The sequence below is a fragment of the Pristiophorus japonicus genome, chromosome 12, assembly GCF_044704955.1.
Source record: "Pristiophorus japonicus isolate sPriJap1 chromosome 12, sPriJap1.hap1, whole genome shotgun sequence".
In the NCBI taxonomy this organism is placed as follows: domain Eukaryota; kingdom Metazoa; phylum Chordata; class Chondrichthyes; family Pristiophoridae; genus Pristiophorus; species Pristiophorus japonicus.
Window position 1 is genome coordinate 55,054,558 of NC_091988.1, and position 13,600 is coordinate 55,068,157.

A 13,600-nucleotide genomic window follows, 5' to 3' on the forward strand; every position below is an offset into this window, starting at 1 on the left:
GCTAACTTAATACCTTTTATTGGTTGTTGCTGCTGGCCCTGCGATGGGAGGGAAGAAAGGTGAGGACAGGACTGGGTAAGTGTGCAGCAACAATAAGCAGGCGGAGCCTCATCTCCAAAAGTTTGAGATATTTTCGTAAAACAAAATCAAAATACTTTGGCCTCTCCCATTTGTTGTTTGTGTGCCCCCTTTCCTAGGCTCTGTACTTGCTTAAATGCTGTTCGTCTGCAACATCTTCCAGTTTTGATGGAAGGTCACCGACTGAAACTTTAATTGTTTCTCTCTCCACAGATACTTCCTGAACTGCTGAGTGTTTCCTGTTTATATTTGAGGTATTTCAGTTTGGTGCGTTTACCACGAGAGGTCTTGATGAGATAGATGGTTGGTATTATCCTCTTGAAAGACAGAAAACTGGTACTGCAGAATTTCAATTTTCTCCACATGCCCCACAGAATTCTACCTGAGATTTCTGCAGGCCCACTTTGATGATGGTTGATCATTGTTGGGGCACACCCAAGATGGTCAAAGGCTTCCATTTTCAAATTGCATCTGCAGGTATGTCAACCATTAAGTACTGAAATCAGTGAGATAGCCTCTCTACAACTTGCCAGGGGTCGGGGTCGCATCTAAGAGCCCCAGCGGTGTCCAGGGGCAGATCCCTGGTGAGAGTCCAGGGGGAGAAGCCCCTCTTGGATTTTAAGCATTTTTGGAAGCAAAAGAATGGCTTTCCTTCCAAGAATGAAAGAGTCAAAGCTTTTAACTATCACCATCGCTTTACTCACAATCCAAATGTCAATATCAACTCTGAAAGATATTGGAACACAAACATGATTAACCTTCCTCTTCCATTAGAATTCAAGCAGTATTTCAGCTCCAAATGCACCAAAATTGAAGCAATTTGCTGTAGATAATGCAATAATGTTTAGGCAAGATTAAGCTCCTTTTTAAAAAAAAATGAACACTGAAAACATGAGTTTTACACCAGTAACGGACCTACAGGCACGCGTTTCATTTTTTACGGTATGGTTTATACAAATTTGCTCCTGACTGTAATTGTATGATTTCACCTGTATGCAACTTCTAAATGTTGTTCCTGTCCATTTACACATGGACCGTTCGATTTTTAAGCAGTCACTGTTGTCACCTTACATGGGCAGGGGCGCCCCCCCGACCTGCGAGAGAACACCATCACAGCAGGTCGGGGATAAAAGGAGGAGCCAGCCCCTGCAGGGAGCAGCGCGAGCTAGTCCAAGAATGCGACGACTTCGAGGAGGGCAACTGGATTGATGTCACCAAAATCAAGGTCGTCGATTGGAGTGTGGGCGGGACCATCGGTGGGATCGGGACCCAGGTGCAGGAGGAGAGGCGGAGAGCAGCAGAGGAACGACGAGGTCAGGGCCGATGTGAGGCAAGAGTTCAGGGCCCAGTAAAGGCATGAGTTCGGGGCCCAGGAGAGGTGAGAGTTCGGGGCCCAGGAGAGGTGAGAGTTTGGGGTCCAGGAGCAGCGGGGTTGTGGCCCAGGAGCGTGCAGCATATATCAATAGCGGGGTCGTGGCCCAGGGATGGTGCGGCAGAGCTTGGTCTCCAGTCGTCTTGGTTAACACTTGCCATTGGACCAAGGCCTTGCTCAGTCAAGTCAGTGTGATGGCTGGTGTGTAACGGCCACTCCACCTTAAAATAATTCACGTACAGGCATCTTCCACTCTTCAAGATGTAGCTCATTGAAACACCTGTGAACTCATCTTTTCTTGGTGTAGAAGTGGGTCATCCTCGACACAAGGGACTGCCTAATATACTATACTCTATAGGCGCAAAATAGCAGTGTGGATATCCAACATACTGAACACATTTTAAAAGACAATTCTATCAAATGAGTTTGTTTCCCATGAGTTTAGAGCACATTTAAGTGAGACCATGAGGTGGACATTATATCCATGAGACTCACGGAAAGTCCATGAAAGCTAACATGTCTGCATTTGGGCCAGTGTAACATCTAGCTGATTTTGGCAGGAATCTACAGGTTGCAATTTATCAAGGTCTGAGCAGGATAATTTCCTGGCCAGAACCATGAAAGTCCTTATACCTTAGAATAACCTTGATCCATATTTGAAAACTGGGATTCAGGGATAAACGTGAGTGCTCAGGCCAGCATGTGATGACAATGGCTGCGACATGCACTGGCTGAATGCCCGTGATGGTATTCTGTGGTGATGGGTGGTGGCCCAATGTTGGGGTAAAATGTCAATCTTACACTCTGTGCTGCTAATGGTAAGAAACATGTCATAAGAATTTCGGCTGGTATCATGTGTTGATGGTTATGTGAGCTGAGTGGCCAGACAAGGAATCAGTAATGTTTATGACTTAAGAGTGCAGTCAATTGCAACAAACATCATCCTGTTGCAATTGTAATGTGGTTGGAGGTGGAAGTTCAGGCCAGCATGATGTGAGGTGAGGCCATTATGTTCCATTATAAGAACAGAAGAACATAAGAAATAGTATTAGGAATAAGCCATTTGACCCCTCGAGCATGCTCCGTCTTTCAATAAGATCATGTCTGATCTGATCTTGGGCTCAGCTTCACTTCCCTGTGCACTCCCCATAACCCATCACTCCCTTATTGCTCAAAAGTCTGTCTATCTCCATCTTAAATATATTCAATGACCCAGCCCCCACAGCTCTCTGGGGCAGAGAATTCCACAGATTTACAACCTTCTGAGAGAAGAAATTCCTCTTCATCTCAGTTTTAAATGGGCGACTCCTTATTCTTGAAACGATGCTCCCTAGTTCTAGATTCCCCCACAAGTGAAAAATTCTCTCTGCAACTACCTTGTCGAGCCCCCTTAGTACCTTATGTTTCAATAAGATCACCTCTCATTCTTCTAAACTCCAATGAGTATACGCCCAACCTACTCAACCTTTCTTCATAAGTCAACCCCTTCATCTCAGGAATCAACCTAGTGAATGCTCTCTGAACTGCCTCAAATGCAAGTATATCCCTCCTTAAATAAGGAGACCAAAACTGTATGCAGTACTCTAGGTGTGGCCTCACCAATACCCTGTACACTTGTAACAGGAATTCTCTGCTTTTATACTCTATCCCCTTTGCAATAAAGGCCAACATTCCATTTGCCTTCCTGATTACTTGCTGTACCTGCATACTAACTTTTTGTGTTTCATGCACAAGGACCCCCAGGTCACTCTGTACTGCAGCATTTTGTAATTTATCTCCATTTAAATTATAGTTTGCTTTATTATTTTTTCTGCCAAAATGGATAACCTCACATTTTCCCACATTATACTCCATCTGCCAAATTTTTGCCCACTCACTTAGCCTGTCTATATCCCTTTGCAGATTTTTTGTGTCCTCCTCACAACTTGCTTTCCCACCCATCTGCAAACCTGGCTACATTACACTCGGTCCCTTCATCCAAATCATTAATATAAATTGTAAACAGTTGAGGCCCCAGCACCGATCCCTGTGGCACCCCACTAGTTACCGTTTGCCAACCGGAAAATGACCCATTTATCGCGACTCTCTGTTTTCTGTTAGTTAGCCAATCCTCTATCCATGCTAATCATCATCATCATAGGCAGTCCCCCGGAATCGAGGAAGACTTGCTTCCACTCTTAAAATGAGTTCTTAGGTGGCTGAACAGTCCAATACGAGAACCACAGTCTCTGTCACAGGTGGGACAGATAGTCATTGAGGGAAGGGGTGGGTGGGACTGGTTTGCCGCATGCTCTTTCCGCTGCCTGTGCTTGATTTCTGTATGCTCTTGGCGATGAGACTCAAGGTGTTCAGCGCCCTCCTGGATGCACTTCCTCCACTTAGGGTGGTCTTTGGCCAGGGACCCAGGTGTCAGTGGGGATGTTGCACTTTATCAGGGAGGTTTTGAGGGTAACCTTGTAATGTTTCCTCTGCCCACATTTGGCTTGTTTGCCGTGAAGGAGTTCTGAGTAGAGCGCTTGCTTTGGGAGTCTCGTGTCTGGCATGTGAACAATGTGGCCTGCCCAGCGGAGCTGATCAAGTGTGGTCAGTGCTTCAATGCTGGGGATGTTGGCCTGGTCGAGGATGCTAATGTTGGTGCGTCTGTCCTCCCAAGGGATTTGTAGGACCTTGCGGAGACATTGTTGGTGGTATTTCTTCAGCGACTTGAGGTGTTTACTGTACATGGTCCATGTCTCTGAGCCATACAGGAGGGCAGGTATTACTATAGCCCTGTCTACCATGAGCTTGGTGGCAGTTTTGAGGGCCTGGTCTTCAAACACTCTTATCCTCAGGCGGCCGAAGGCTGCACTGGGACACTGGCACCCAGTGTTGAATCTCATCGTCAATGTCTGCTCTTGTTCATAAGAGGCTCCCGAGGTATGGGAAATGGTTCACGTTGTGATGTGTGGCGAGGACAGGCTGGTGGAGGACCTTTGTCTTACGGATCTTTAGCGTACGGTCCATGCTTTCATATATCTGATAAATACATCGACTACGTCTTGGAGTTCAGCCAAAGGAAAAAGATCCCTTTATCCCGACTCTCTGTTTTCTGTTAGTTAGCCAATCCTCTATCCATGCTAATATATTACCCCCAACACCGTGAACTTTTACCTTGTGCAATAACCTTTTATGTTGCACCTTATCGAATGCCTTCTGGAAATCCAAATACACCACATCCACTGGTTCCCCCTTATCCACCCTGCTCATTACATCCTCAAAGAACTCCAGCAAATTTGTCAAACATGATTTTCCTTTCATAAAACCATGCTGACTCTGTTTGACTGTATTATGCTTTTCCAAATGTCCTGCTACTGCTTCCTTAATAATGGATTCCAGCATTTTCCCAATGATAAATGTTAGACGAACTGGTCTATAGTTTCTTGCTTTCAATGTGCCTCCTTTTTTAAATAAAGGCATTACATTTGCGGTTTTCCAATCTGCTGGGAACTCACCAGAATCCAGCGAATTTTGGTAGATTACAGCCAATGCATCCACTATCTCTGCAGCCACTTCTTTTACAACAGAGGGAGGGTGGCCAGGTTTAACTTCCATCATGATAGGACGATGGGGTTGCCAACTCTGGTTGGAAGTATTCCAGGAGGTTTCATTACATGACCGCCCCACAGCCACGTTCCCGCCATTGGCCACCAGTGGGCGCCAAGGAGGCCTCAGTGGGCCTCGCAGTGTCCCTCCTCTAAAAGTGAAGGGGAGGGACATAGCTGACATCATCACCACCGCGCTGACGTGCTGCACACAGCGGTGATGGACACTGTCCCGCTCCTGAAGCAAACCCGCTCCTACACCAGCCTCAAACAGCACCCCAAAGTGCTGGGAGGCAGTGACAAAGTTAGAGTGCTGAATTTTTCACCATTTCTCTCCGACTCCCGCCGTGCGAGTGATAATTCAAATAATTTGAATGATCTGCCCCAAACAGGATGGAGGGCAATTTCCAGCCCTCAGTGTCTAGTGCGTGCTTTGTTCCGAAAGAAAAATACTCGGATGTTGGAAATCTGAAGTAAAAACAGAAAATGCTGGAAATACTTAGCAGGTCAGGCAGTATCTGTGATAGCCTTTCCAAAATTTTTATTCCAAAATATATATGATTATTACAGTTATAAAAGAAAGTACAATACAAGAAGTAAAGTTAAAATACAAAGGTTTATACAGTAAATAAGGCATGAGGTACAACCTGACTAACAATTCAAGGAGCTGAGGTGATCAAGTGCCTTGCATCCACTTGAGCTTGTCCAGTCCTGCTCCGAGAAACGTTCTAAAAATCTCTGCTCTAAGTGCCACTTATATACATTAAAAACACCCTTATTCCGAACGGTACTTGTGGCCCAGGAGGCCGCCCATCAATCGTATTCTTTGGCTTTAGTCTAGCAGTCATCTGTTTTTACTACCTCATCCTAGATAACGCATAGTACCTGACCCTCCAGGCATGCCTTAAAGCCATCCTATAAACACAGGATAAGAACGGAGATTGGGTGCCTTGTTACGTGGAATACGTCAAGGACAAAGTAACTAGACAAGGTTTCAACATTTTAGCTGAGGAATTGCTAATGATACAATGTTGTATGGAAAGCCTTGTTCTAAAATGAAAAACTGCAAAAGTACTTCTTGCGAATTAATCGCAATTCATGCGATTTTTCATCAAAATTTACCCAACTGGCGATCTCGCGATTCAACAGCATGGCAGTACTCCGAATGGTCAGTGAGCGGCAACACCACTCGGCATGGGCAAACAGGGATTGGAACGCTCCGCAGGGCTGCGCACAGTGATTGGAACCTTCAGTAACGAGTGTTCTATGCTGTGCTGTGCACTCCCCAACCCATGGCTCGTGATGCTGGGGAACTGGCCAGAGGCCGCACATGGTGCACTGCTTTCCCTCCCTGAATTGTGAAAGAAACTACTTGTGTTAAAAAATATATAATAACAGGGAGCTCACCACGCTGGTCTGTTTCAGGAACTCCTTGGCAACTTTGTTGGACTTATTCTGCAGATTCGGAGCACGTGGTCTGAAGTGCTCAGTGTATTTTATAGTCTCTTGAACATTCTTAGTTCAAATTAAATCTATTTATTTGGGAGATCTCAGACAGCCATGTGCAGATTAAAATGGCATTCCTCATACAGACAAGCACGTTTCTAAGATACTGAGCATGCGCAGCAGTTCAGTGAGCATCTTACATAGCATTACTTCGTTCATTGAAGACGGCACAGGCAGCTGTTACGCTGTGCTGGGAAATGGGAATGGTAGCTGCCTGGGCCCCAAGCTCTGGAACTCCCTCCCTAAACCACTCCGCCTCTCTACCTCTCATTCCTCCTTCAAGACACTCCTTAAAACCTATCTTGTTGACCAAGCTTTTGGTCGTCTGCCCTAATTTCTTCTGATCTGGTTCGATGTCAAATTTATCTTTTTATCTTGTAATGCTCCTGTGAGGTGCCTTGGGATGTTTTACTATGTTAAAGGTGCTATATAAATACAAGTTGCTGTTGTTGTAAACAGCCTACAGGGCAGACAGTGAGCTGCGGAGTGGGACTATGGCTGACACTCCAGGGACAGGTCTGATTACCGAGTCCACAGTGGCCTGAGTCCAAATATCACCCACCATCAGACCCCACATCTATATCATTAGCAATGTCACATGCTTTGCTGAGTCTTTGAAAAAACAGGCATTACAAAGTCTTAATGATTGTATAGGATACAATCATTTTGCGCTTCCCTGATACTGAAAAATCACCCGGCCGAAACTCAAGAGGAGTACCCAAACATAGCAACATGGTGATAAAAAGTAAGATTTTTTTAAAAAGATTTTGTAAAGCATTTTCAGATGCAGTAATATAATTTTTGTAAAGAGCTGGCAGAGATTAAATAAGCCACGAATGAGGTTTGTAAACCACATGTCAATCTATATTGTTTATGTTTGAAAAAAAAGCAAAGTACAAAAAGAAAGACTTGCATTTATATAGCACTTTTCACAACTACCGGACATCCCAAAGCACTTTACAGCCAATGAAGTGTTAGAAATTAAGGTTACATGAAAATGATAGTGTTTAAATATTTGTATGTTTCTGGTCGAGACAAATAAAGGGTTAATGTATAAGCTATGTTTAACTTGAGAATGTGTAGGTTTCACTTTCCTGGAAGACTTGGCTCAGACAGTGATTTTAATGGGTTAGATTAGAGAATGCTTAACATTTTGACTATCTATAATTTGGCCAATGAAGGCCCAAGCTAATGTTTGTTCCATTATTACTAATAACCAATTATAATGCTAAGGTAGAATTAGTTGTTGAACAGAACTGCTTGCAAATATAATTCAAAGTTAATTGGTATAAAAGACATTGAATATAAGGTATGGGAGTTAGGGTATCCATGACAACTGGCTGAAGCGAGACAGTCCTAGTCTGGGGCCTCTGATTTAATGGCCTAAATTGCGCCTGAGACATGCACTGGTTGAAGCAGGAAGGATAATACAGAATGAGATAAGAGACTATAGCTATGAGGGAACAGAGCTTTGTGAGATAAGGGGAGTCCAGATGGATGGATTGGCCTTCAAAACTATAAACAAGAAAAGATGTGTAATGGTTGTAAAGACCACTCCTTCGGGATGGGTCTTCATCGACAAATTGAGACAAAAAAGTACTTCATTGGCTGCAAAGCACTTTGGGACATCGGTGACTGTGGAAAGCACTCTATAAATGCAAGTCTTTCTTTTATCCTTCATGATATTTGACTGTTAGCCAAACAGCACTTTTCCTGTGTCTAATATTTTTAGAACAACAACAATAACTTATATTTATATAGTGCCTTTAATGTAGTGAAACATCTCGAGGTGCTTCACAGGAGTATTATGAGATAACAAATTTGACACCGAGCCGCATAGTAGAAATTAATGCAGGTGATCAAAGGCAGGCTTGGTCAAAGAGGTAGGTTTTACGGAGCAAAGAAGGAAAGAAAGGTAGTGAGGCAGAGAGGTTTAGGCAGAGAGTCCCAGAACTTGGGGCCAAGGCAACAGAAGGCACGGCCACCTATGGTTGAGCGATTATAATCAGAGATGTTCAAGGGGGCAGAATTAGAGGAGCTCAGACATCTTGGGGGGGTTGTGGGGCTGGAGGAGATTACAGAGATAGGGAGGGGTGAATCCATGGAGGGATTTGAAAATAAGGATGTGAAATCAAAGCTTTGCTTAACCGGAAGCCAATGTAGATCAGCGAATACAGGGGTGATGGGTGAGCAGGACTCGGTGCGAGTTAGGACACGGGCAGTCGAGTTTTGGATCACCTCCAGTTTACATTATTATATGAAAGTGTTCAAAGAATTTAAAAAAATGCTCCATGACCTTTCTTCCCAGTTACTTACAGCAATGTCCTGGAGGTCAATCTTTCATTCCTGGACATGGTGCTGCTCTGGTATAAAAGGCCAGCCATTTTGAGAGTCATTTTGGGCCTAAATAAAGCAGAGCCAAGGTTGAACCTTGCTTATTTAAACAGTACTCAGTTTGAACATATATTGCATACATAACACCTGGAGACTCCCGAAATGTCCTGTATCTTTCATTTCTCAGACATTTGCAGTCTTCTTAGGCGGTCCCTCGTATCAAGGATGACTTGCTTCCACACTAAAAAGGGATGAGTTCACAGGTGTTTCAATGAAGGACCTGACATTCCAGGTCCTGAACGAACATATTGAAGGGTGGAAGATGTCTGTGCGTGGATTTTTTTAACATGTGGTGACCGTTGCACCCCAGCCACCACACGGGCTTGACAGAGCTAGGACTTGTTCCAGTGGCAAGGATCAACCAAGACGACTGGAGACCAGCTCTGCTGCACTGACCTAGTGCACACACATATAGGAACGACCATCCCAAAGTAAGTCCATGCTTGGGGGCAATTTTACACTTGCAGTGTCCCCGAAGGTGAATATTTAATTCCGGGAGACTCCAGGGGAATCCGGGAGGGTTGGAAACAGCCCATAAGGGGGCGGGCTGCTTCTGGTAATTTATGACGCATCGAAGTGAGAGGTCAGGATAGTCTCCCCGTGACGAAGGCGGGGTGAGAGGTCAGGCCGGTCTCCCATGACGATGGCTGTCAGGCGGTGTTTCCTGGGTTTGTAGGCGGGCGTGTAAGAGAGTGTCTGCCGGGTGTGAGCGCTGCAAGTCCCCGGGGGAGGGGGGGGGGGGAGAGTGAGGAAAACAAGCCAAGGCCTGGCCGGCCGACCGGCCGGCAGCGCATCTTGCTGTCAGGATACGTCGCGGGGAGCGCGCTCGGAGGCCGGGCGCTAGGCCCGCGGTCCCCGGGAAGCGGCTGGTTTGCTGGGCGGCGAGAGCCGCGGGGAAGGTCGGGGCCGGTTCGGGTTCGGCGGCTGGGCCATGGGCTGCAGCCCCGGCGGTGCACTACAGGGAGAGGCCGGCGGAGGCTGTGCGGATCGGGGAGTGGAGTGAGGGCTGCGAGATGTGGGAGGCCAACCTGGCCGGGCCTGGACCGGGCGGCAGGAGCGAGGACATCGGAGAGCTGATCGAGCATTTCTCCAAACACCAGTACCGGGCCAAAGAGGCGAACCCCAAGGTAACAGCACTGCTAAAAGTAACTCCGGGGTAACAGTGTCAAATAATAATCCAATCCCGGAGTAACAGTGTCAAATAATAATCCAATCCCGGAGTAACAGTGTCAAATAATAACCCAAACCCAGAGTAACCGTATCAAATAATAACCCAAATCTCGAATAACTGTGAAATAATAACCAAGAACCAGAGTAACCATGTCAAATAATAACCCAATTCTGGAGTAAGAGATTCAAATAATAACCCGATCCTGGAGTAAGAGATTCAAATAATAACCCGATCCTGGAGTAAGAGTGTCAAATAATAACCCAATCCTGGAGTAACAGCGTCAATTAATAACCCAATCTTAGGGTAACAGTGTCAAATAATAATCCAATCCCGGAGTAACAGTATCAAATAATAACCCAAACCCAGAGTAACCGTATCAAATAATAACCCAAATCTCGAATAACTGTGAAATAATAACCAAGAACCAGAGTAACCATGACAAATAATAACCCAATTCCGGAGTAAGAGATTCAAATAATAACCCGATCCTGGAGTAAGAGTGTTAAATAATAACCCGATCCTGGAGTAAGAGTGTTAAATAATAACCCAATCCTGGAGTAACAGCATCAATTAATAACCCAATCTTAGGGTAACAGTGTCAAATAATAATCCAATCCCGGAGTAACAGCATCAAGTAATAAAGAAAGACTTGGATTTATACAGCGCCTTTCACGACCACCGGACGTCTCGAATCGCTTTACACCCAATTAAGTACTTTTGGAATATAGTCACTGTTGTAATGTGGGAAACGCGGCAGCCAATTTGCGCACAAACAAACTCCCACCAACAGAAATGTGATAATGATCAGATAATCTGTTTTGTTATGTTGATTTGAGGGATAAATATTGGCCTGGACACCAGGAATAACTCCCCTGCTCTTCGAAATAGTGCCATGGGGTCGTTTACGTCTACTTGAGAGAGCAGACGGGACCTTGGTTTAACATCTCATCTGAAAGACGGCACCTCCGACAGTGCAGCGATCCCTCAGCACTGTACTGGAGTGTCAGCCTAGATTTTATGTACTCTAGTCTTTGGAGTGGGATTTGAACCCACAACCTTCTGACTCAGAGGCGAGTGTGCTACCTACTGAGGCACAGCTGACACAACGCAAAATTAGAATAACAGCGTTAAATAATGGCACAGAAATTACTGGAATGGGGCATCTCGTGAGTGATGTGCATTAGACCTTTTACCTCCCCTTCAGATCACACTATTTTTGCTCTGTGAATTGTTGGAAATGCTAAAATGATGGTATGTCAATGTCACACCTGGGACCTCGAATACTGTGCCCAATGGTCTGTCTCCATAACCAATTAAATTTAAGGATTGGGAGAAGGAACAGGGAACAGCAGAAGGAAATAGTGGGGTCTATTTCTTTAACCAATTAAATTTAAGGATAGAGAAAGGAACAGAATTAATAACAGGGAAGGAAATAGTGAGAATTAGAATCAATTTAAAGATAGAGGGAAAGAACGAGTAGATTAAGAGAGAGGAAAAAGAGACCGAAAGGAAAAGTGTTTCACTTAGATGAGCCCATGCAATTTAAAAAAAAAAGTTATTATAGTTTTGGGAAAACATACGATCATAAGAAATAAGAGCAGGAATAGGCCATTTGGCCCCTCGAGCCTGCTCCACCATTCAGTAAGATCATGGCTGATCTGATCTTGGCCTCAACACCACTTCCCTGCTCGCTGCCCATAACCCTTGACTCCCTTATCATTCAAAAGTCAGTCTGTCTACACCTTTAAATATATTCAATGACCCAGCTTCCACAGCTCTCTGGGATAGAGAATTCCACAGATTCACGACCCTCCTGAGAGAAAAAAATTCTTCTTCATTTCCATATGCTCCCTAGTTCTAGATTCCCCCACGAGGGGAAACATTCTCTGCATCTACCCTGTCAAGACGCCTCAGAATCTTATGTTTCAATAAGATCACTTCTCATTCTTCTAAACTCCAATGAGTATAGGCCCAACCTGCTCAACCATTCTTCATAAGACAACTGCTTCATCTCAGGAATCAACTTTGTGAACCTTCTCTGAACTGCCTCCAATGCAAGTATATCCCTCCCTGAATAAGGAGCACAGTGCTCCAGGTGTGGTCTCAGGACTGCCCTGTACAGTTGTAGCAGGACTTCCCTACTTTTATATTCGATCCTCTTTGCAATAAAGGGCAACATTCCATTTGCCTTCCGAATTACTTGGTGTACCTGCATGCTAACTGTTTGTGTTTCATGTACAAGGCTCCCCAGATCCCTCTGTACCTCAGCATTTTGTAATCTCTCCTCATTTAAATAATAAGTTGCTTTTTTATTTTTCTTACCAGTGTGGATAACCTCACATTTTCCCACCTTGTACTCCATCTGCCAAACACTATGGTGGTATCCTACAGTAATACTGTCAGCCTTGGTTCAGTGGTAGCACTCTCACCTCTGAGTCAGAGACTGTGAGTCCCACTCCAGAGACTTGAGCACATATATCGGCTGACACTTCAGTGCAGTACTGAAGGTGTTCTGCACGGTCGGAGCTGCTATTTTTCAGATGACACGTTAAACTGGGGCCCCGTCTGACCTCTCGCGTGGACGTAAAACGAAGAGCAGGGGAGTTCTTGTGGTGTCCTGGCCAACATTTATTCCATGACCAATATCACTAAAAGCAGATTATCTGGTCATTTACCTCATTGCTGTTTGTGCTACCTTGCTGTGTGCCAATTGGCTGCTGCATTTCACTACATTACAACAGTGACTACACTTCAAAAGTACTTATTGGCTGTGAAGTGCTTTGGGACGTCCTGAGGCTCTGAAAGGTGCTATATAAATGCAAATTCTTGCAATTTCATGTTTGGCCTGCTGTAGGCATTATATTCATTCCCCCAGGTGTTGTCACTAATAAAGTGATACCCTGTACTCGGAGATGTGAGGAACGTAATATGGATAAAGAATATTTAAAGAAGATTTTAGTGAAAAATTTGTGAAAATAATAGTTGAATACATATGATAAAAACAGATTCTAAACTGTTCCAAGGACTAGATAAGCTATTTGTTGGCTCTACAGTAATAATGGTTTTAGACAGTGACAAAATGAACACATTAAAAAACACATTTGAAGAATGAGGCACTTTTGATTTAGTTCTTCAACACTAGGTGAATGTAGAACAATTCCTCTAAGGGACTTTAGTTTTCACCAGTATTTTTAGGGAAGACTTTGTTAAAAGTACTCCATCCTTCCCTGATAATGTTCCTCTTAAAAGATGGACATGGAGCAATTGTTGTGAACTGACTGGTAATTTGTATCTGCATTTTGGAAGTTGTAACTTGTTTTTACTCATCCTGTGTTTTTTCCTAAAATTATTTTATTGAGTAAACATAATTCTGTACAGATTATTCTTGCTTTGTCATTTTCCCCTTTAAATTAATCCCACGTCTTTTTTCAACTCAACTCTGGTTGCATTTACATCTCTTGTGCCGAGACGTGCAGCCCAACCAAGTGCATCCTATAA

At 44.4% G+C, this 13,600-nt stretch overlaps 1 protein-coding gene across 3 annotated transcripts in view; it reads left to right on the top strand.

Moving 5' to 3' along the window:
- The first annotated feature begins 9,561 nt into the window (after positions 1-9,561).
- The window catches only part of mtmr14 (myotubularin related protein 14), an 86,565-nt gene continuing 82,526 nt past the window's right edge, over positions 9,562-13,600 (top strand). For 2 of the 3 annotated variants that reach the window (XM_070895513.1, XM_070895514.1), the window contains exon 1: positions 9,564-10,058. In XM_070895513.1, the coding sequence (XP_070751614.1) occupies positions 9,945-10,058 (114 nt within the window). In that variant the 5' untranslated portion in view covers positions 9,564-9,944. Of the gene's footprint in view, positions 10,059-13,600 lie in introns of all 3 variants that reach the window. The other variant, XM_070895515.1, reaches the window with a different exon arrangement.